The sequence below is a fragment of the Pseudopodoces humilis genome, chromosome 6 (genome assembly GCF_049639895.1).
Source record: "Pseudopodoces humilis isolate 2021_Gansu_Grassland_sample_001 chromosome 6, ASM4963989v1, whole genome shotgun sequence".
Classification (NCBI taxonomy): Eukaryota; Metazoa; Chordata; class Aves; order Passeriformes; family Paridae; genus Pseudopodoces; species Pseudopodoces humilis.
Genome location: NC_142205.1, coordinates 29436002 through 29456246, shown reverse-complemented (window position 1 = coordinate 29456246; position 20245 = coordinate 29436002). Strand labels below are relative to the sequence as shown.

Here is a 20245-nt window from a genome sequence, read left to right as displayed (position 1 = left end):
AAGGAAGCCTGTTAAAAAGTAGTTGAAAAAAAGTTAAGCTGTTCTCACATCTGACTTTCCAGAACATAGGAGATTGCTCTGTGTGCATGAGAGCAGAAGAGAAAACTCAGCTAGCCTTCTAGTATCTGTGTGAAAAGTGACATGAAGAGAAACTAAAGTCAGTGATTTCAGGTGAAATCAGGTTGGGTTTCATGTGGAAGAAAACATACAATGAAAAAATGCAGCAAGGTGTTTTGTGGTAAGACTTAAAACAGTTGAGCAGTCACCTTGCTTCAACAAAGAGTGCTGTAAATGATTCCAGGAGGCTTTTTCCAGCCCTGTATTCTTGATGTTGAGCAAGGTAGGATGGACAAGGTAGGCAGTATTAAAGAAGGAATGCATTCAAGCATTGCAGCTTAAATGGCTTCCTCCTTTCTGGCTGTGTTTCAGCCATTTCACCAGGTAACCTGTGAGGGCTGGGATCTTCGCAAAGGCTCGAACAGGAAGAGGCCTGTATTGGCATCATTCTGCTCTAGGGTCTCGTGTGAGGGTTTTCTACACGTGTCTGGTACTGATCTTCTTCCTGTAACATTACACACACACTCTCTTGGTGTATCCAAGGAGGATATGGAGAAACAAAGGAGCCAGGATTTGTATTGGGGAGGCAATTCATTGGATCTGGGAAGGGTTTGCCAATAGTATGAACTAATCATGGTGAGACCCCTGTCCCAGATGACTCTGGATCCTGATTTTGTGGACAGAGGCTGCAGAACAAAGGGCAAAAGTGTGGTATATCCTATACTTGAGATTAAGCAGTAGAGGGCACCAGACAGTAAGGAGCAACTTTTTGTACAGGAGTTAGGGAAAGAAAAGACTTGGAGGAAAGAAGAGCAAAAGGGAGAGACATCAGTCTTCAGCATCACTCCATGATTTGTTTTTTTTGGGAAGTTGTGTACTTCATGGATGACAGGGCACAGCTTCAACTATAAGAAAAAGGACTGCTTCACATGTTTGTTTGCCTAATCAGAGAAATACCTGAACCAGAAACTTACTGAAACATAAACCCCTTATGTAAAGTAAGTATAGCTTCCAGTATATTGTATATTTTAAAGTTAGGGAATTCAAAGATTTAAGGTTGTCTGTAATGTACATGATAAACTGATGTAGCAGAATTCAGATATCTAGACTGAGAATAATACACTGAGACGTTCAGTCTTTAATTCAGTCCTCACTGGCCACTGCATCAGTGCACTGTAATATCCTCATGCAATTACTTTCCATCTTATTGTCACCTTTGTCATTAAAAACGAATGACAGTGGGATTTTTTTTAAGGTGGATGAAGTAGTTTCATTAATGTAGGTATGGTCAATCCCTCTTATATCAAAACACCGATGCTCTAGGCTTTCTAGTACAATAAACTAGTTCTGCCATCTTCCCTTTCCCCCAGACTGTGTTCTGTAGCACTGTATGGGTAACTAGCATGTGTTAGGCTTTGTCCTAGTTCAGAACAAGCTAAAAAAAAATAATCAAGAATCAATATCACCCTTGATTATTTGGAAAATAACCAGGACAACCCTGATGCACTGGTAGTCTAGTCTATCTGGTGGATGTTAGATTGTTTTCTCTGAATTGCATTGCATTCCAAATTTGTTTTGTTTGTGGTCATCTCTGAAAGTATGGTAGACTTACTAATATTTTTATCTTTGTAGTAGACATGTGACTCATATTCATGCTTGATATTTACTAGCTAGATCCCACAGAATCATGCAGAATATTCTGAGGTGGAAAGGACCCACAAGGGTCATTGAGTGCAGCTCCCAAGTGAATGGCCACAGAGGGATTGAACCCCAACCTTGGCATCATTAGAACTATACTCTAACCAACTGAGCTATGAAAACTTAGCTCAGTTATACATATTAAAGTTCCTGTAAACTTGGCAAAATACATTGTGAATGCAGAGGTAAAATCACTGTATAGTTAGTGTTCAAAGCCCAACTAGTGTTTCTGTAAAACACATCTGTGGTGCATAAAGTAAAAAATGTTATGGGAACCATGGTGAGATTTTAGAAGAACATAAATACTTCTGAGATTTCCCTTTCCTTTTCATTATTGTATGTATAAAGATAATACACAGTTCTGGCTGGAAATGCGGGATGAAAAGGGTTGGATTTAAAATGTTCCACTGAGTCACTAGTCAGTTTTGTAATAAAGTCAGTGGATGAGGATAGACAGAAACTTCAGGAACAGTACTTTAAACTGAATGCCTGGAATAATATGTGATGACTCTGCTTTCCCCCTCCAGGCTGTACAGCATTTAAAAAATACAGGCTGAAGAACCTTTATACCCCTGAAAAAAAAGGCAGAGAGATTTCTGCTGTGTGTTTTACTCCTGCTGAGTCAGTTTAAGCATCTAGGTCAGGTTTCACCTGCCTGCAGATAAATTTTGTTCAGTTCTTGCATCTTTCTTAAAAGCCTCTGTGGTGGTTGATTGGTTTCTTTAGAACAACTTGAAAAAGATTTGATGACAGCTGAAATAAGCGGGTGTTCCTGGACATGGGCTAGTACTAGACATGAAAGAAGGGAAACTCAAGAGGCTAAAGTAAGAGTAGAGGAAAGGGAGAGCTGCTGCACTGCTTTAGGAAACATTTAGTTGTCATCTTGAGCTTCAGATCATTTTGATGCAGGGGGAGATGCAAGACAAGAAGTGCTGTTTCTCTTTACCTGTTTGCGTTGAGATAAGACCACAGACAAAGAAACTTCTGAAGTACAGCATCTTAAGTATTTCAGCTGAGCAGATTATCCGGGTACAGCTCTGAAAAATGAAGTCTCTTAGCTGTGAACTAGAACTGGCTCCTGACTGGCATGCTTGAAGTGTGAACAGAGCAAGTTGGGACTGTCTGCACCAGGTTATACAGACAGGCCTGAGGCAGAGCTTAGAAACAAAACATCACTTCTTCAGGAGTCTGTGTTTGTACAATCACCAGCCTGGACTGTGAGAGGCACAGGAGGAAGGTGTGTATTCACCACTTGCCAAGATGGATGCAGGTTGACCAAGCTGTGGAGGGCCTGGGGGGGGTTTGAAGACTTTCATCCAAGTCCAGCCTTGCCAGGCCCTTTGCAGACACCGTTAATTTAGTGTTGTGACTGCTTTCCCTGTGTATTTGTCTGACCTGGGCTATATTATAGCCCAGAGCAGGAGTTTTGGAAGAATTTAAAGTGGTGATTTACAGCTAGCTGAATTTCCAGGTCCTCTCAAATGTAATGTATGTACTGCTGCAGATTAAACCCAGAAGCTTCCTTATTTGCATGGATGTTCTTAAGTTGTCCTCTCCTAATGGCCATAGCTTGTCACAAGACAAGCATTAAAATTACAGCCATGAAATTAAATGGCTGAACTGGTCCTCCTGTTGCATTGCTCGAATAACTTTGACACATTGTGATGGGGGGAAGGCATAATTAGAGTTGTAGAAAGAGGGTTGTTTTTGTGTTTGCTGGTTGGTAATTGTCTAAAATTGTCTAATTGTGTTTCTGTAATGCGAAAGAAATGCCTTAAAAAAAACAACAAAAGACACCCCCCAAAAAACCTCAAACATATCTCAAACACAAAATAGACTAGATTTTATCTAAGTAATAGAAATCCTTTTTCATTCTGCCCTAATCCTTAATGTACTTTTGAGAGGAAATCCTCAACAGTGGTTGATCCATGTTAGTCTATGAAATCAGGAGTTTTTTCCTAAACAGGAAAAAATGTTAAGACACTTGCAATGCATCAAGGATAGAGAATCTTAGCTGGAGCAGAAGCTGTTGTACAGCAGGTAAAATGGGTAATTCTGAGACAACGAATTCTAGATTCGGAAGCTTGTGCATTGATAAAATGTTCTCCATCTGTCATTAGCTATCAAGTATTCCTGTTGAGAGACAGGTTATAAAATTCATAGTAGCAGCAACATCTGTGGACTTAAAATTTGCTTTGTATTATTAACCTATAAATTTAACTTCAGGTAAGAGTGTCCTCCAGAGTGGAGAAAAGTAAAGGAAATCTGCCTAAAATCTATATAAAGAGGGTCATCTTTACAAATTGGCAAAGATGCCTTATGATCAATCAGCCCGTCTTAGTTTAAGGGAGGAAGATGCCAAACATATTGACTGCCTTCTGGATAAAATTAATGTATTGTTTTAGAGCAAGAGACCACCTTCCAAGGACAGGTTTTCTTTTCTTCAGTGTATTACATTGTAGCAGAGAACGCTGTCAATTAGGATGGGTGAGCGTGCTTGTAGAAAGGAGGCTGCAGTTTTTGGGTTTGGTGATGTTGGACAGGAATGACAATTGCAGCACCTATTTTAGTCACCTGAGCTTTGTCAGCCAGGCTTTCAATGTAGCTTATACAGAAAGGCTTCCCTCAAGCACTCATTGATGTTGTAGTTAGGAGTCTGCTCTGAGTCAGTGTCTGCAGGAACCTGTTCCACTACAGAGGGACCAAGGGGTATCAACTGTAGATTTTTTTTTAGCCCCAAACGTTTTTTTCTTGGTGGGGGTGTTTTGGTGTGGTTTTGGTTTTTCGGTTTTGTTTTTTGTAAACTTTGCTGAAATGACTGCTTCATGGAATCACTCTTTGTGGAACTATACCTTTAAAATCATCAGAAAGTGAAACTTATGCAGGATGGCACTTGAGCTATTTATCTCAATAAAAACAAAGATTCATTTTAGCTGCCTGAAGTTTCTAGGAAGATTTAGATCTTGGAGGTTACATCCATGAGTCTGGGAATACCCTTCCTTTCACCTGTTTCCAGCTGTATCACAGCAGAAACTGTGGAAGTAATTTCAGATGGATTTTGCTGTCTGACAAGGTCTTTGCAAATGGTTCACCAAGTGAGATTTTTAGGAACTGCTAAGATATGGTGAAGAGTGGAACGAAAACTTTCACTGCTCGGCTGAATCACTGCAGCTGATGGTCAAGAGATTTAGAAGTACTGTTACTGCTCGTACCTGTCTCTCTTCATCTACCTGAATCTTTTGTCAAAGATGTTATCTAGAATCAGATTTCAGATTGAGCTCCTGCAACCTGTGTACTAGTCTCTAGTGGTGACTGTGTGAATAATAATGCTTAGGAGCTCTTGAGATAGCTATTCAGCTAATTAGCTATTAGCTATTCAGCTAGAGGCAAGGAGCCAAAAGGGGAAGAAACTCTACCTGTGGCCTGTAGCTGTGCTGGGAAATCCCATCAGAAAGTCCATGTCTGCCCTTCTGGCAGGTGATACAGAGACTTAGAAAAAACTTCAGCATCAACTTTGTTTTCACTAGGGGCTGTAATAGCTGAATATTCAGGGAATACCTGCAAGCCATGAGGTGCTCTATGTGGAGTGTGTGTCTCTGATACCTTCCTGGTCCCATTAGTATGCCTGGACTAGTGTAGGAGGAGAACTGGCAAATCATCAGTAAACTTTCACTGAAGGCAGGAGTCCCTGGACTGGCCTTTTGGCCAGCAGCACTGTGGTGATTTGGAAATTCTGTATCTCTACATGCATGGGCTGTTGGCATTGCTAGTGATGCTTTCCAGCCCAAAACAATGCTGTGGGAGTTACTGCAGTTTTTGACAGATAGATAGCATGGGTTTCTGCTCTGGGATCATCAGTGCCTCTGAAAGCATCCTGTAGTCATGACAAGGCCAAAGGTGTGGTGTGTAAGTTCTCCTGAGCTCCAGTTTGCGTAGTCTGAGTCCTGTTCTGCTGGGTGTTCTGCTGAGTACTTGCTCACCTATTTGAAAGCAGAGAGCAGAGACTGACACCTTCTGTAGACCAAGATCTACATAGTTTTGGTCATTTTTTCCCGACTGAATCCAGTGACTGGGTAATTAAACTACTGTATAACACAACAGCTAACAGCCTGGTGCCATTAATCTACCTGTTTTCAGATGGAGCCTAGACCATTTAAGAGTTTTGTGCTTAAAAGTAAGAAGCTTTAGCTTTTCCAGAAAAAAGTTAACACTCAAATCTGGTAGCTAAAAGGCTTGGCTTCCTTAATCTGGCAAAAATATCTCATTAGTAATTTTTGCCATATTGCTGTGATAAGTCTTTATTGTTTGTGGATTAGAGGGTTTCCTCAGGAACTGTGTTCTTCTAGAGACTGCCAGAAGGGAATTGCTCGCTGTGTGAATAAGGAGAGCACTCAGTGAGAGTGGGGCAATATCAAACGTGTCCACAGATGTACACCTGAACCTCACATTAGCAGAAGGACAGGTGCATAATCATCTTGTTGAATATACAATTGAAACAACTACACACTGTTGAACTGTTAGGCTTTCAGCTCCTGCAGGTGATTCAGGCTTCCTTTGAGCTTTTAAGCGTGAAGCTTAAAAAACTTTGTGTTGTAAAGGAAGGGCAATTGCGTTCTCACAGAGTGTTTGGCTGCATTGCAACAAACCTGGTTACTGATGCCCAGGCATACTTTGATTGATGCACAGATCAAATGACTGCTGGGAGTGGCTTTTGAGGTGACGTCCCACGTACAATGATGTCAGCAAAAGATTTTAAAAAATTCAGGTGTGGCATAATCTGCCAATTAAACTGATTAGCGCTCTGGCTGAGTCCTGAGAAGGAGCTCTGACTGCAGACCTGCTTGTTGAAGTCTTTCATGTAGTGCCTTTGGCTCACCTTGTACTTTTACCGAGTACCTTCACTGCAGGGTGCAGTAAATTGTGGTAGGATACCCTACCAAGGGCTGTGTGCTAGCTCACTTGCCACCAGGGGAAATCTGATACTGGCTCACAAATGTCCCTGACTGCTTGGAAGCTGTGACACTGGAAGAGTTCCTGCAACTCCCGTGGGATCGGGATCGGGATGGAGTGCATCACTGCTCTGTTGGCAGAGGTGAAAGCTACCCAGGAGGCAATGCAGGCTGGGCAGAATGCACTGAAGCATGATGTGGAAACATCTCAGAAGGAAATCAGAACCGTGTTAGCAATGCAGAGGAGCCAGCAACAGGTGAAAGAAGATATCAAAGCAGAGGTGAAGTCCAGTCACTTGGATATAAGAACTGTGCTTGAGGAAATCCAACGAGTAAGAGAAGAAATGGAAGCTCGATTAAATACTCAGGCTGATCTGGTCTTACTGATCAAAGAAGTGAGCACCAATTTAACGTGTGTAGACAAGGCTTTCCAGAAAATGGAAGAGAGGCAGAAAGTTTTTACCAGCCTGCATCTTCCCACAAGAGAAAATGTTGAGCAAGGATTTTTCTTTGAAAAATGCTTACACCAGATGCACATGGGTTTTGAAAGACCTGTGGAAGCTAACAATTTGGATGAGGAATGTGAAAAAGTGTCTGGGGGTAAGACAATTGTGATTGTAAGTGTGGGGAGAGAAGTGAGGTTGTTTCTGTTTATGCTTGTCAAGAAATTTGTTTAATCTATTTTGAATGCTTTTAAGTGATTTGTTTTTATAAATTGAATCTCTTGCTTAAAATAATTTCTAGTTAGTGTAGATACTACTACACATACCTTCCTAGTACATGATATGCAAAGGAAGGCTTTGATTTGGTTCTGCAAACCGAAAAAGTGTGTTAGAGACTTTTCTGGTAATCCAGCAACAATGCACAAGATAGGGAGGCTCAGGAAACCAGTAGCACAATGTGAGTTCTGAGGTAGCCAGCCAGACAAATACTATGTCAAGTACTGGGCAAAACCCCAGCACCTAAATGTAACTTTATGAAACACACCCTGTGTACTGACAGTTGGGCATTTCTTGCCTCTGAACAGCTATTAACTAGAGAAGCTATGCATGAGAAACAGTTTGCTTCATGGAGAAGCTTGGAATGGGTTTAATGCTCTCCCCAGTGAACTGGAGTCAGTCAGCTCTGTGCCGTCCGTACAATGGATTTAGAGGGAGTGAGAGGATTTGTGGACCTTTTCCAAGATCCAGATCAGATCTTCTGTGAATGATTCAATGATCAAAAGTCTTAGTTTCTGCAAAATCACTACTATTTTTTTTTCTTTACTGATATGAAGAAGGATAGGACTTTAGATGGTGTACTACATGCAGTACTTGAAAATCTGAGTTTCAGTCTTCCAAAAGCAAGCTTTTCAACCACATTGAGTAAAGTGGTTTTGAGCCTGTTGAAGAGGAGTCCAGGACCTGATTTAAAGTGATTTAAACACAGAAATTGTTCGGCATTATGAGTCTGACACTACAGAGGTGGCAGATGAACAGGCCCAAGTGAGGAGGACTTGGGCTGTTAAAAAATACCATCTTTAAATTACACTCTGTCATTGATGTGGTGGTATCAGTAATCAGACTCATGATGCTTTTGTCTTAATGAAAGCATGGCTTTTGCTTTGACACCACAGCATGTGTTCTATACAAATCTGGAAACGATCTGTCATTGCCCAGAGGTACGTAGGCCATAAATAAACATCGTAGTGTCAGTGGTGTTAATCTGTAGAGGCAGTTCATGCTACAGAGGGTTCATGCTTTTCAGCATTTGAAGTGGCTGTGTATAGCACATGTTTATGATAAAATTGCCAACAGGAATGTCACTGAGTCTCACTTCATGCATGTTTTTTGTTCAGCTTTTTTTAGTATAGTATCAGGGGCTGGCTTGGTTGGATGCTTGAATGAGTTTCTTGGAAAATACTTGGTGATCTGGGCAGCAGGATAAAAGTAGTGGAATGAAACTGACAATGTGATAAGGGCTGCCTGAACTCTGGGAACAATGGCTATTTGGAATCTTTTGTAATTTGTAGCTAGCTATTGTATCACTGCATTTAAATGAAACTTCTTCATTAGGTAACTAACTGTGTGATGTAATTTTTTCCCAGAGTAAAAATTGTCTGCAATTTTTCAGGTTTAACACAGCTCTGTCAGGGTCTTCGTAATGATTGTAAAACTAATTTCAAATACTTAATTAAATTATTAATTAACTAGCATTTGTATCAGTGAATTTACCCATACTCTTATGTCAAGAATAATGCTGTAGTTCTCTACTTGTCATAAGTGGAGCATTCAGGAAGGGAGGTGGAATATATGAGAGAGTAGGAGTATGTAAGCCAGTAGGGAAGGGAAGAGCTGACTCTACATGTTTATTCTCTAGTCCCTGCTCTTTTTTTTTTTACTGTCTTCTTGATTATTATCCCTTGTGATTTTTGAATGAGCTTCAGAAGGTAACCAGTAATTTCCTACACACAGATTGTCCATAACATTGCTGGAAATTTGACCAGGTTGCTCTTAGATATGAACTGGCATTTGTGTAAAAATGTCTACTCAAGAGACATTGTTACAGCTTCACAGCAAGAAAAGAAGTGGTCATGTTAGTTAAATGGTGGTAAAAATAACTAGAACTGGCAGCCAAGTGTGATCCTTTTGTCCTACAAATTTGTATTTTGATTTGGGCTGATGTACCTTTTAATAGCTCTAATATTAACCCGCACGATGGTATGTTTCTACTTGAAAATACACCCTTTAACAGTCTGCATCTCTGAGCACAAGTGTAGGGAAATCTCCAAGAGTACAAGGGAATTTGAACATTATAAAGCATAATATGCTGACAGTTCTCTAACTGGCAGAAAATCTTTCCCAGAGAGGATTTATCTGCAAAATAATAGGCTCGGGAAGCACTTTATACCAGGCTCAGTAAGGAAGACACAGAGGATTGCTAGTGTTTTGAACAGGAAAACTGTTTTCAAAGACTTTAAAATCAAATGCAGGCTGTGGAAGACTGATGTATTAATGCAATAGCTGATATGTCAGCCAGACTAACATTAACTGAGAATCAAAGCTTTTGTTCTTAATACTGTCTCCAGTTGTGAGATTGAAACTTACATTGCTGGGATGATTCTAGGGTCATCTGACAACCTTCAAACCAGGTGCTTGGCATTCAGAAAGGATTGAATCTTGTTGGTTAGTTTGTCCCTGTTTCCACAGAATCACTGGGTTGGAAGAGACCTTTCACATGTATGTTCCTATCTTTCTTTTCTCCAGATCTCACCTCTCAGGTTTTTTCACTCTATCGTGAGGAAATCTTGTTAAGTTGAAACTGTACAAAGTAATCTGCTTAGATGTCTTCATTAAATTGCCAAGGGATATTTATCTGTTGCATCAGCCTTTTATTGCAAAATTGTTTGCTCATTCCCTTTGTGATCAAGGGGGGGAAGACTGGCCCTATCTGCACAGCTGTACTGTACACCCTTTCCAGTCTGAAGACAGCAGAGAAACATGAAAATGTTTACAAAAAAAGTGCTGATTTATGTAATCTGGTTTCCTCTGGCATGAGATGATTGTGTACTGTGAAAGCATTGAGGTTGCCATAAAACTAAGAATATTAACTCAATAATGTAATTTCAGGACTGTGAATATATATTGAAATATATTACATTTTAGAGCTTTTTTTTTAAAGTCTTATCCTTGTGACTGAAAATTGCTAGCACTATGAAATGATGCAAAACTTCTAGTTGATAAAGCTCAGGCCTCAGCTGCAGAGAGGGGAGATTTTCCAATTAAAATTTTAAAAGGAAGAAGAATAACAAAGGAAATGTAGAGAAAATGGTTTTGTAGTCAGCAGTACTTTAGAGTGCAGGAAACAGGAAATCTGTGTTGCGCACAAAAGTGGAAAACTCTTACATTAGAAATAAGTTACCGAATAGGTAGGATGATAGAGGTCTTGCATTTTATAAAAGTATTTTTTCAATGCCCAGTGTGAAGAGTATGCTCAAAAGTATGTCACAGAATACATGGAGATGAGGATGAAGTGCAAAACACTGTATCCAAAGTTATAGGGTTAGGAATTAACAGATTGGTAGTGCCTGGTCTGCAGTGCTACTGAAATAACCCTTTCTCCTAGTTAGTAATTCAGCAAGTGTTTGTAGGAATTTATAAGTACTTCCTTTTGTACCTGTCCTTTACATTTTGGTGAGATTTCAGCATGAAATGCATATTAATTTGTTGTTGTTGTCTTAGTCGACAAGGTCAAGCAGCGGAGTCCCAAGAGCTCATGCATACGGACTCAAGCCTCCGCAGATGCGCGTTCAACTGGCACAAAAGCAGCCGAGTTGACACAATACAAAACAAAATGTGAGACCCAAAGTGGAATCATCGTGCAGCTGAAAAAATTCCTGACATCCAGTAACCAGAAGTTTGAAGCATTAACAGTTGTCATCCAGCACCTGCAGTCTGAGGTAAAAACACACCGCTCATCAATTTTGACTTTAATTATTTGAACTCTTCTCAGCAAGGGCTTCAGGAGATACTAATATACTGATACTAAATTTTGTATTTCCATTCTAGTGGTTTCTCTTACCCTGTGGAAGTTATACTTCTAGCATCAGTTGGCTAGAAAAAAAATCAAACCCATGACACTGGGCTTTGTGGCCTCTGCATGCTTCACATGCTCTTAAAAAGAGTTTTTAAATGTTTGTAGTCAGAGAGTCCTTCAGGGCTGAGTAGCTTTCCAAGTATGTACTTCAAGTTCTGCCCTTGTAAGAAAGACTAATTTCAACAGATAATCTACATGGCCTTACTTTGTTATCTGACATTGGATGGAAGAGTATTTAAGGGGTGGATATGTTTTTGAGCTACTCAGAATAAAGTCCAAATAGTTACAATTTTATTTATTGAATCCTGCACTGTTGATGGTTTCTTAAAATTATAAATTGAAAATACAGAAATGCATCTGGAATTATAGAGTGGAACAAATCTGATGTGGCTTAATCTTGATTTTTCTAATCTGTTTGAAATATGTAGTGACAATCAATTTGATACTACACTAGAAACTGTTGGTCTGCTTTGAAAACTTTTGAGAAAAGAAAAATGTGAAGTCAAGGAAATTATAACAGTTATGAGTTTATACTGCACTGCTGATGCAGGCTTTAATAGCCATTTCTCTTGCACTTATAACTTGTGTTCCAAGATTGGCATGAATTTAATTTCAACTCTTCTGCTACATGGTGATTTTACGGTCTGGTATACAAAAAAAAGCACTAAATTTTCTTAGTATTCTGGCAGAAATGTCACATTCTCATGGGATAATATCTGCTTGCTTTCGTTTAATCTAAAAATACTGCATTTATCTCCTAGTCTGGTTCAACTCTAAGAACAGTGGCTCTTAGCCAGTTTCCTGGGATGGTTTGGTTGGGTTTTTTAAACTCTTGGTTGAAACACCTTTCTCTGCCTAAGGAACTAGTTTGAGATCTTCAAAGCAATGTGGTACAGGATTTTTGGATGCCTGTCATCTAACATGATATTGTGGAATTTTAAGTGAAATTCTCACTGCTAATTTTCTGTTCTAGAATAAGCACACGGATTTTTTTTTGGTAACTCTTACAATTAAATGTCTTGGCCTAGTTTCTTCTCTCAAATATATTTTATTGCAACATTCTAAAACTCACAAATGCTTTATAAATGTAATTTTTAGTAAGAAGAAGCCCATCATACTAATTTCTTCAAGACTATTTTGCAGGTTGCTCTAGCCTAAATGTGGGGTTTTTTAAAGAATAATCAGAGATTTAATTAAGAAAAAAATATTTCGAAGGAGGGAAGAGATAACTACATGGAAGAAATTAGTGATTTTGCTCTTTATTCCTCTTTGTTAGTCTTTTGCAGATAGAAAGAAAAGAAACATCTCTGTCAAATTATGTAAAATTAATAATCTTGGACAGTTAAGTTTGAGCACATGCAATTGAGCTAGATATGACACATAGATGTATTTTCATACCAGTTACTGATTTTGAGGTTGCTCTCTCCTTTCCTGGGATAAGACAATACTTGCTGAAGACTCATTTCCTTACTCTTGTGGAAGTACCATAGGGGATGGGAAGGACTCTTCTGCCATGGTGCTGTAAGGAATATTTAAAATCTGTTAGCTGTGGGAAGGATTTCACTGTTCTAAGGAGCACTATGAAGAGTAGTTTCAGTTTTGTTCATTTGTTTGGTTTTTTTTTCGGGTGAGGGGTGGAGTCTGGTATAGCTAACAGTCTTAGCTGCCCATACAATTATTTTTCTGAAGTATCCCTTGGGGACCCCTTTGATGTAGTTTTCAAACCCTGGATTAACTCGGGGACAAACTTCAAGTTAGGCTCTAACTCATGAGGTAGGGTCTCATAGGTTAACTACTGCACAGCCAACTGAAAGTAAATCCAGCTTCTCTGTCCTTTTTTTAAAAAAAAAATAAAAATTAAAAATCATGCTTAGTTGATTACATGAAGAACCAAGCTGTGCTTCCATTCTTCCCACTAGAGCAAGTGCGAAGTGACATGATGCAGCCTAAGAAACAGCTCCTCTGGTGCTGCTCTGTCCCTACAGAAAGCCAATTCAGCCTGCTACTACCAGAAAGCTAAACCAGCCAAAGAGCATTTCTTTGCCAGGTGATGATGTGGATTGTCCTAACATTTTGTCAGAGCCAGTGTGAGGGTGAGATGTGGTGAAAGACAGGCTGCCTGGCCAAACAGAGTAAAGTACTGGAGTGAGCACTTGGGTTGCTTCAAGGCTGGTCAGCCCAGCCTGAGCCTCTTGGCAATATCTGCTGCAGCCTCTCCTGCTTTTGCCCCAAAGCTGAAGTGACTGGGATATGATTTGGCTGTTAGATTTGTTTGGTTTCACTGTCATGTTGCTTTTATTTTTCCCCCCCAAGAGTTCCCAATGCATTTCTTCACAAAAGATTGAAGTTGTTTCTTATGAGCTCATTTGAAGTGGAATATAGCTGTGAACAAAATCAGGGCTTGCTGGCAAAGATGTCTGTCAAAACTGCAACTAGCCCATCTGGAGTGAGGTTGAGAGGCTGCTGTCAAAGGGTTAAATGGAATTAAGCAATGCTGCTCTGCTGTTTCTAGCTGAGCAGTAATCTCTGAAAAAAACCGGAGCTCAAACCTGTTTGTTGCAAGTTACCTTGGAGCTGTCAATACTAACAGCTGCTTCTGATAAAACCTTCCCACTGATCTGTCAGTGTATCTTTAGGGGGGTGAGGAGGGTGTTTATGCTTAGCTACCTTTACCAAGACTCAGAATCTGAGTTTAAAAATCCTAAAAGCCTGATTTCTACCTCACAGGGGCTATTGTTTTACCCCAACAAAGCTGGGTTAATGCTAGATGGAAAACCTCTTGGCATCCAGAGCATTTGATGGCAATGAACAGTGTGGCTGATGAGAACACAGTTTTTCCATTGTTGGACAGCTGTGTGTGTGCTGGCAGTGATAGGAACACGTGATAAACTGAGCACTAATCACAAAAGCAAGTTGAGCCTTTCTAGAGTACTGTGCTTCCCCTGATCCCTTGGTAATTCCAGTTACTTCATGACTACTTTCCTGTTTTTGTAATTCAAACAAGAAACGAAGAGTGGCAGTATAGAGGAAATGGTGAAAGTTGCCATTTACAATAAGTGAATGAAGTGCCAAGGAAAGCAGTTTTCCATTAACCTTCAGCTGTATTGAGCTCTGAAATTTGCACTGCTTCATTTGAGTTGGTCTTTTAGCTTCCACTAGTATTCATTCTGAATTTATTGTGTCTTCAGTAAGAGATATGTTCATGTTTAAATATGTGGTTAGCACGTCTGTGCTAGTCAGGTTGGGGATGCCACTCTTGCAGCTCTCCCCTCTCTTCCCTAGCCCATGTGTATGCTTGGGCTTCTTTGGGAAGCCAGTAAAAAAAGTTATTATGAGTCTAGTTTTGCAGGTCTGTCCATGTCAAAAGTGTTTTGGGTACGTCCCCATGTAGTGGTTCACTGTGGGAAGGAGTGGAAGTGAAGAACCACCAGGGGTGGGATGGGAATGTGTGCCTGAGAGGTCTGCAGCTGTGGCTGGGAGCCAGATGCTCCCTTGGGAAGCAAAAAGCCCCAGTACATCAGCAGCTGATGAGGCTGAGGCTATGGCAGCTTCTGCATGAGCTTCTGCTTTTTGCCTCCTGAGAAGTGTTCAGCCCCTTCCCCTGCCTCAGGGCTGTCCCCCAAGGCTGTGTGAGCCCTGCAGCTGGGCTGTTCTAACCTCCAACTCACTGCTGTGTATAAACTCTTACATCGTTGGCAGTGGAGGGTGATGTTTTAGTAGTGTGGTCCTAGCTTGGTTTTAAATTTGTCTGTCTAAGGCAGATTTAGTTGTCAAAGGAAATGGTAATGTGTAGTTAGAATGGCTTTGTAACTGTTCAAAGTGTGAACTGACAGATATTTCATCTTCTTATTTTAGTGCATAAACTGCTATGTTCAGAACTACTACCTAAGCTGTTTAAAAAAATTTATTCTGCTATAGAAATGAGCTTCCAAATTTGTATCTATGAAACAGGGTACTAGAGAGATGAAAAGAAGCTCAATTTCACTGTTGTGCTTTTCTTGCTATGGTCATGGGAAGAAGTTTCTTTAGTAGAGGAAAAGGCCATTTGAGAAGGGTATAGAGCCTTCACAGTAATAGGTGGATAGCACTAATTGTGGATGTGACACAGGAAACAGCATGAGGAGTGTGCTAGAAATTGTGTGACTGATCAGGCTTCAGCATTTCTAGGTGGAAATAGGAATTGACCATTAGTATATGAGCTGTTGCAACTGGCATTTCCTGACTTCTGCATGACTGTAAGAGTCAAGATACTAGCTTCCTTGGGAACTTAGCAGTTTAAAACTTTTTTTGGTTTTTTTTTTTCCATTTTGGAATACATGAACACATCTATCAGAAATGTTTGTCCTGGCCTTTGTGGAAGTTCAGCAGAAAATGTTTCTATTTATCAAATGAGAAATGCATATCTAGGTTAAGGGGCAGAAGTACACATTGCATCACTAAACCCCAAGAGTTTTGGAACAGTCATATCTTTTGACCTCTAAGTCCTGTTGTTTAGAGAAGCTGTCTTTGAGTAAAACATTTAGTTTTGATTTTCTAGAACTTAAAATCAAACTTGGCCAGTTTTCATTAGAATTGTCATACCAGGTGTATCTGGCTTCCCAAAATACAGACATAACTTTTTACAAGAGAGAATAAGGATATGTAATTAAGATAATTTTTGTGCTTCTGTACTTGAAAAAAAATAAAATAAAAATCACTTACAAGTCAAAATGTAATATCCTGATCTTGAGGAATGCAAGTATTTTTTGTTATGTAACAAAGAGTATTTGAGTAAAACCACAGTAGCTTCCTCCAAAGAGAAAACCTAGACTGTGGAAGCCCATGTCTGACAGGTAGTAGTTGGAAAGCCGGGAAGTTTCAGATGATTTTCAAGGTCTCTATAAAACGTGGTATTGAATGAAAAAGAATGTTTTTGGCAACAAATTGAAGATTTGTGAGCTCTGACATCCAGAAAAAAACATTTTAATCCATTAATTACTATGAAACTAGGCTGTGATGGAAATAACTTTCTAGAAGATGTGTCAGTTAAGCAATTTATTTGGAACACCTGGTATTCAGAATGGGTTACTGCTAAAGAGAATTGGAAGTCCTGTCCTATAGCTTGGAAAAAGACACCTTTGACTGAAACAAACTTGATGTTTCAGGCAACTAGTGCTGATTTCCACAAAGAACCTGATTTTCATGACTACCTTGTTATTTCTTGTAATTAATATTTTTTTCAAGAAGCTGCAGAATTAATGACAGGAGCAAAATAGAGGTATCTAATGCAAAATTTAAGGGAGCAGTTAGTAGAAGAAAGAAACATGTTTCCACCCTGTTTGCTTCTTGATTTGTACTGCCTTTTCTGGTGAAATTGTAAAGTGTCTTAGAATGAAATTAACAGCGTAATATTATGCTCATAGGCTCATAGCATATGCTCATAAGAGCATAGGCTCTTATTACAACACTCTGAATAACTTTAAAATGGTAATAACAGTTTTATAGACGTGAGAAAAATTGTGACGGTGTAACTTGGCAGAGTTGCCATGGTAGCTACTGTGTTATATTCAGATGAGTTGGACTGAGACAGAAAGCTTTAGGAAATACTGAGAAATAATTAATTGCTTAGATGAGGTAAACTTAGTTTTTATGAGATTGGAGTTTCTACAGGGAAGGAAGGAAGGAGTAATTGTGTGAGAAGAGCTAGTATTATCATTCAGAAACACTGTAAAGTAGCAAACAGGCTGTTACAGAGAAGTAAAATTAAATAGCCCATATTATTACATCTGTACCTATCTTTGCTAGGCTGTTGCATGAAGGGGGACATGATTTCTAAATGGGCAGACAAAGATCCCTATGAGCCTAAGATCCTATGTAAAGCTTGCAAAAGCATAAAGAGCCTGCAAGTAAATGTGTTAAATGCATAGTGACTCAGAGGAATCCTGTTTGGCTGGTTCTTTAGTGTTTTCTGCTTTAGTGTTTCATACACTAAACATGAGGGAAAAAATATCTGATTCTCCATGGATTCTTCATAGATGTACCTAGTAGATAAAAGAAGTAAAGTATTAGGAATCACAGTGAAACTATCAGCTAACCATGTAAATGCTGTATTCTGAGCCTTATGCTTGAAGTATGCCAAGGTGAAAACTGATGGCATATTTCACTTGGCAAGAACACAGCGCATAACACAAATGAGGCCAAGAGTAAATTGGAAGTATTCATTTCACTGTATATTGGAGATGGTTAATGACATTTTTATTTTATCACAGTAATAATCTGCTGGTCCTTTAAAAAATATGCATGGAGCAGAGAGTGTAAATCCTGTTTGTTGTACTGCTTCCTTGGCTTATTTCTTTAGCTTGATTTTGCATCAAGTGATGCAGAGGAACTGACGTTGCAAGGGGGTTTTAAGTGAGGTACAGAGCAGGTGAGTTTATAAGAAATCAATTTCTAAAATTGCTAATATCTAATGAGAAGACTTAATCAGAGGATTGGATTTTGCTAGGAAAGAAGGACCAGGAACAGGTAAAAATACTGTGGTATAAGGACCAAAATCATCAAGTCAAATGTCATACTGCAAAGCGGATATGAATGGTCCTTTTGTTGTCCCTTCATAATTACCTCCGGGCTGTAGCTGATGACACATGAGTGACTGAAGTTTATGCAAAGATGTGACTCAGTTTCTACACTACAGCCAATGATGATGATCATATTTTTATGACTGGAGCAGCACAAGGATGGAGTAGGCATAAATTTCTAATGCTTCGTACCCAGGAGGATATCTTCTTGGATGAGAAAGACATCCTGTTGACACCTGAGACTGTACCAACTTTAACAAAATACTGAAATTATGATTTTTTTTCTATACAACCTCAGTACATGTCCAGTAGGGTGTAAATATACATGTTACAGAAGAGCTTGCAAATTTACTAATTTATTAAGACTAATTTATTATGTTTTTAAAATGCTCAGCATTTCTAAGTTTAATTTTAGGAATAAGTGCTTATGGTTTGGTTTGACAGTAAATGGCTTACAAAAACCAGACTCTTCTTTCCAAGAATAAAACTAATTTGGCCTCCTGTATGATAGTAAAACACATTTAAGTGCTTCCATTCTTTGCATAGATTAATGTGTTTTATGCACTCTGAACAAATTTTATTTAGTCTGTTGTAATGAAATGCTTTTTGAAAAAAGCATCACAATGCTTTTATATGTAACGCTTAATTCTGTACTCCTTTAAGTTCTGAGTCTTGAAATTACTTGTTTGCAAAGTGCATTGCAGATGAAAACTAGAAGGCTGACTACAGCCTTTCCAGTCAGAAATGTTCCCACCTGCCAGTTATGCCAGTGAGAGGTTCAGTTGCTGTGCTTTGCCTGAGACTTGGAGCTGCCTGTCCTATCTGCATAGCACAGAGGGCTTAGTGCTGGCATTGTCAGAGCCCTTCTCCACCTTCCCTGGGCAGGGACCCTATTGCATCCCAGCACGAGATGAACATTCCAGTATGGCTGCTCCATTTGTGTCGTGGGAAAATTCCCATAACACGGCCTGACTCCCTGGGGTATTTCATGGCCCCAAAGTGAGTGGTGTCTCTTCCCTCACAACATACTGGTGCTTTGCAGTTTTTGGTTGCAGTGATCTATAATGCTTTTAAATCTGTTGCTGAGGTAAACTAGGCAACTATGGCAGGTGGCTTATCACATAGATACCAGTGTGATATAGCTCATTGAAATCAAAAAAGCAAACCATTACTGTATTTTGGTATGCAAACGTGAACTTTAATTATCGGTTCTTGTGAATTTTTCTTTCTTTAGTACAGCTCCAAAGAGCATATTTTGTTTCCTAAAGGAGTGTGCTTGTTTAAAATGCAAACTGTGATGTTTGGATAGTTTACTACCAGATTGGGCAGTTTTAGATTACATACTCAAAACCCGTTTTCTGCTGTGATTTGCTTTTTTATATTGAGTAACTGTTGAAGGATTTGCAGGTCTTAACATGGAGGAAGAACTTAGAAAAGGTGATTGGGACATTTTGACCAGTCACAGCCTATCTGTGGCTCTCAAAGCCTTGATTTGCAGGCAGAGCATGGGGCTCCCACACCAACATCACCCCATCTGGCCAGGAGCAGGAGTGTGCTGGAAAACCTGGAATGGTTAGTCTAGATAGTTGCACATCCTCTCCAGGAAATACAAAGTTGCCAGTTTGCTGTAAAACCTCATGCTCTTTTATTTGTGTTCTGCAAAGTTGCTGTGGCATACTTGAGGAATGCCCACCTCTTCCAGCTTGAGAACTGCTCTGAACCTGACGTCTTGGAGGTAACTTGGGTCTGTCTTATGTGAAGATTTGGTATAGGTATGTAGCCAGGATGGCTGTTTGTTTGTGTGCTTGATACAAATATCCCTCTTGCTCATTCTGGAATGTGGGCTTTTGTAGAGCTTCCTGCTTTCAAAGCAGAGCAGTGGAAACTGTTCAGACAGTGATATGTCCTCACCCTTGTTTGTATCTAAGATGACCCTAGGCTGGTCTGTTTGAATCTCAAGCTGTAGCAAAAACAGCTAGTTGCCAGGAAAAATACTCTTAAGCCTGTAATTGGGCTGCATAACTGCCAACAAAACAAACATGACTGACAAACTTCGTAATTTATTCCATTCCTGACTTGGTAGTTTTTGTCATCTTGAAACTGTTGTGTTCTTTAACCTTCTACCTTGGGCCTCACCTTCCCAAGTGTCTTTGTTGTGAGGCATATGTCTACCTGGACTTGTCAAATTTTCAAAACATGAAGGATCTTTTAACTGGCTTATCTTTCTCAGAACAGGAAATGTCCACGTCTCCCTCATTATGCTGAAAACATTTTTGTAGCATTCAATGGCAGAGGTGCACTGCTCTAATATTGCCTGTGGCAAACGTTTTATCCCTAAATTCAGTTCTTGTTCTTTCCTGTTCATCTTTGTTTATGGCAGGGGGCATGTTTTGGTTAAAGCACAACCTA

The 20245-nt window shown here is 39.6% G+C and overlaps 1 protein-coding gene across 5 annotated transcripts in view; it reads left to right on the top strand.

Moving 5' to 3' along the window:
• The window catches only part of MTUS1 (microtubule associated scaffold protein 1), a 117959-nt gene that overhangs the window by 77847 nt on the left and 19867 nt on the right, over positions 1 to 20245 (top strand). For 4 of the 5 annotated variants that reach the window (XM_088056829.1, XM_014261147.2, XM_014261149.2 and 1 more), the window contains one exon: positions 10925 to 11142. In XM_088056829.1, the coding sequence (XP_087912955.1) occupies positions 10925 to 11142 (218 nt within the window). Of the gene's footprint in view, positions 1 to 6907; positions 7305 to 10924; positions 11143 to 20245 lie in introns of those variants that run through there. The other variant, XM_005517689.3, reaches the window with a different exon arrangement.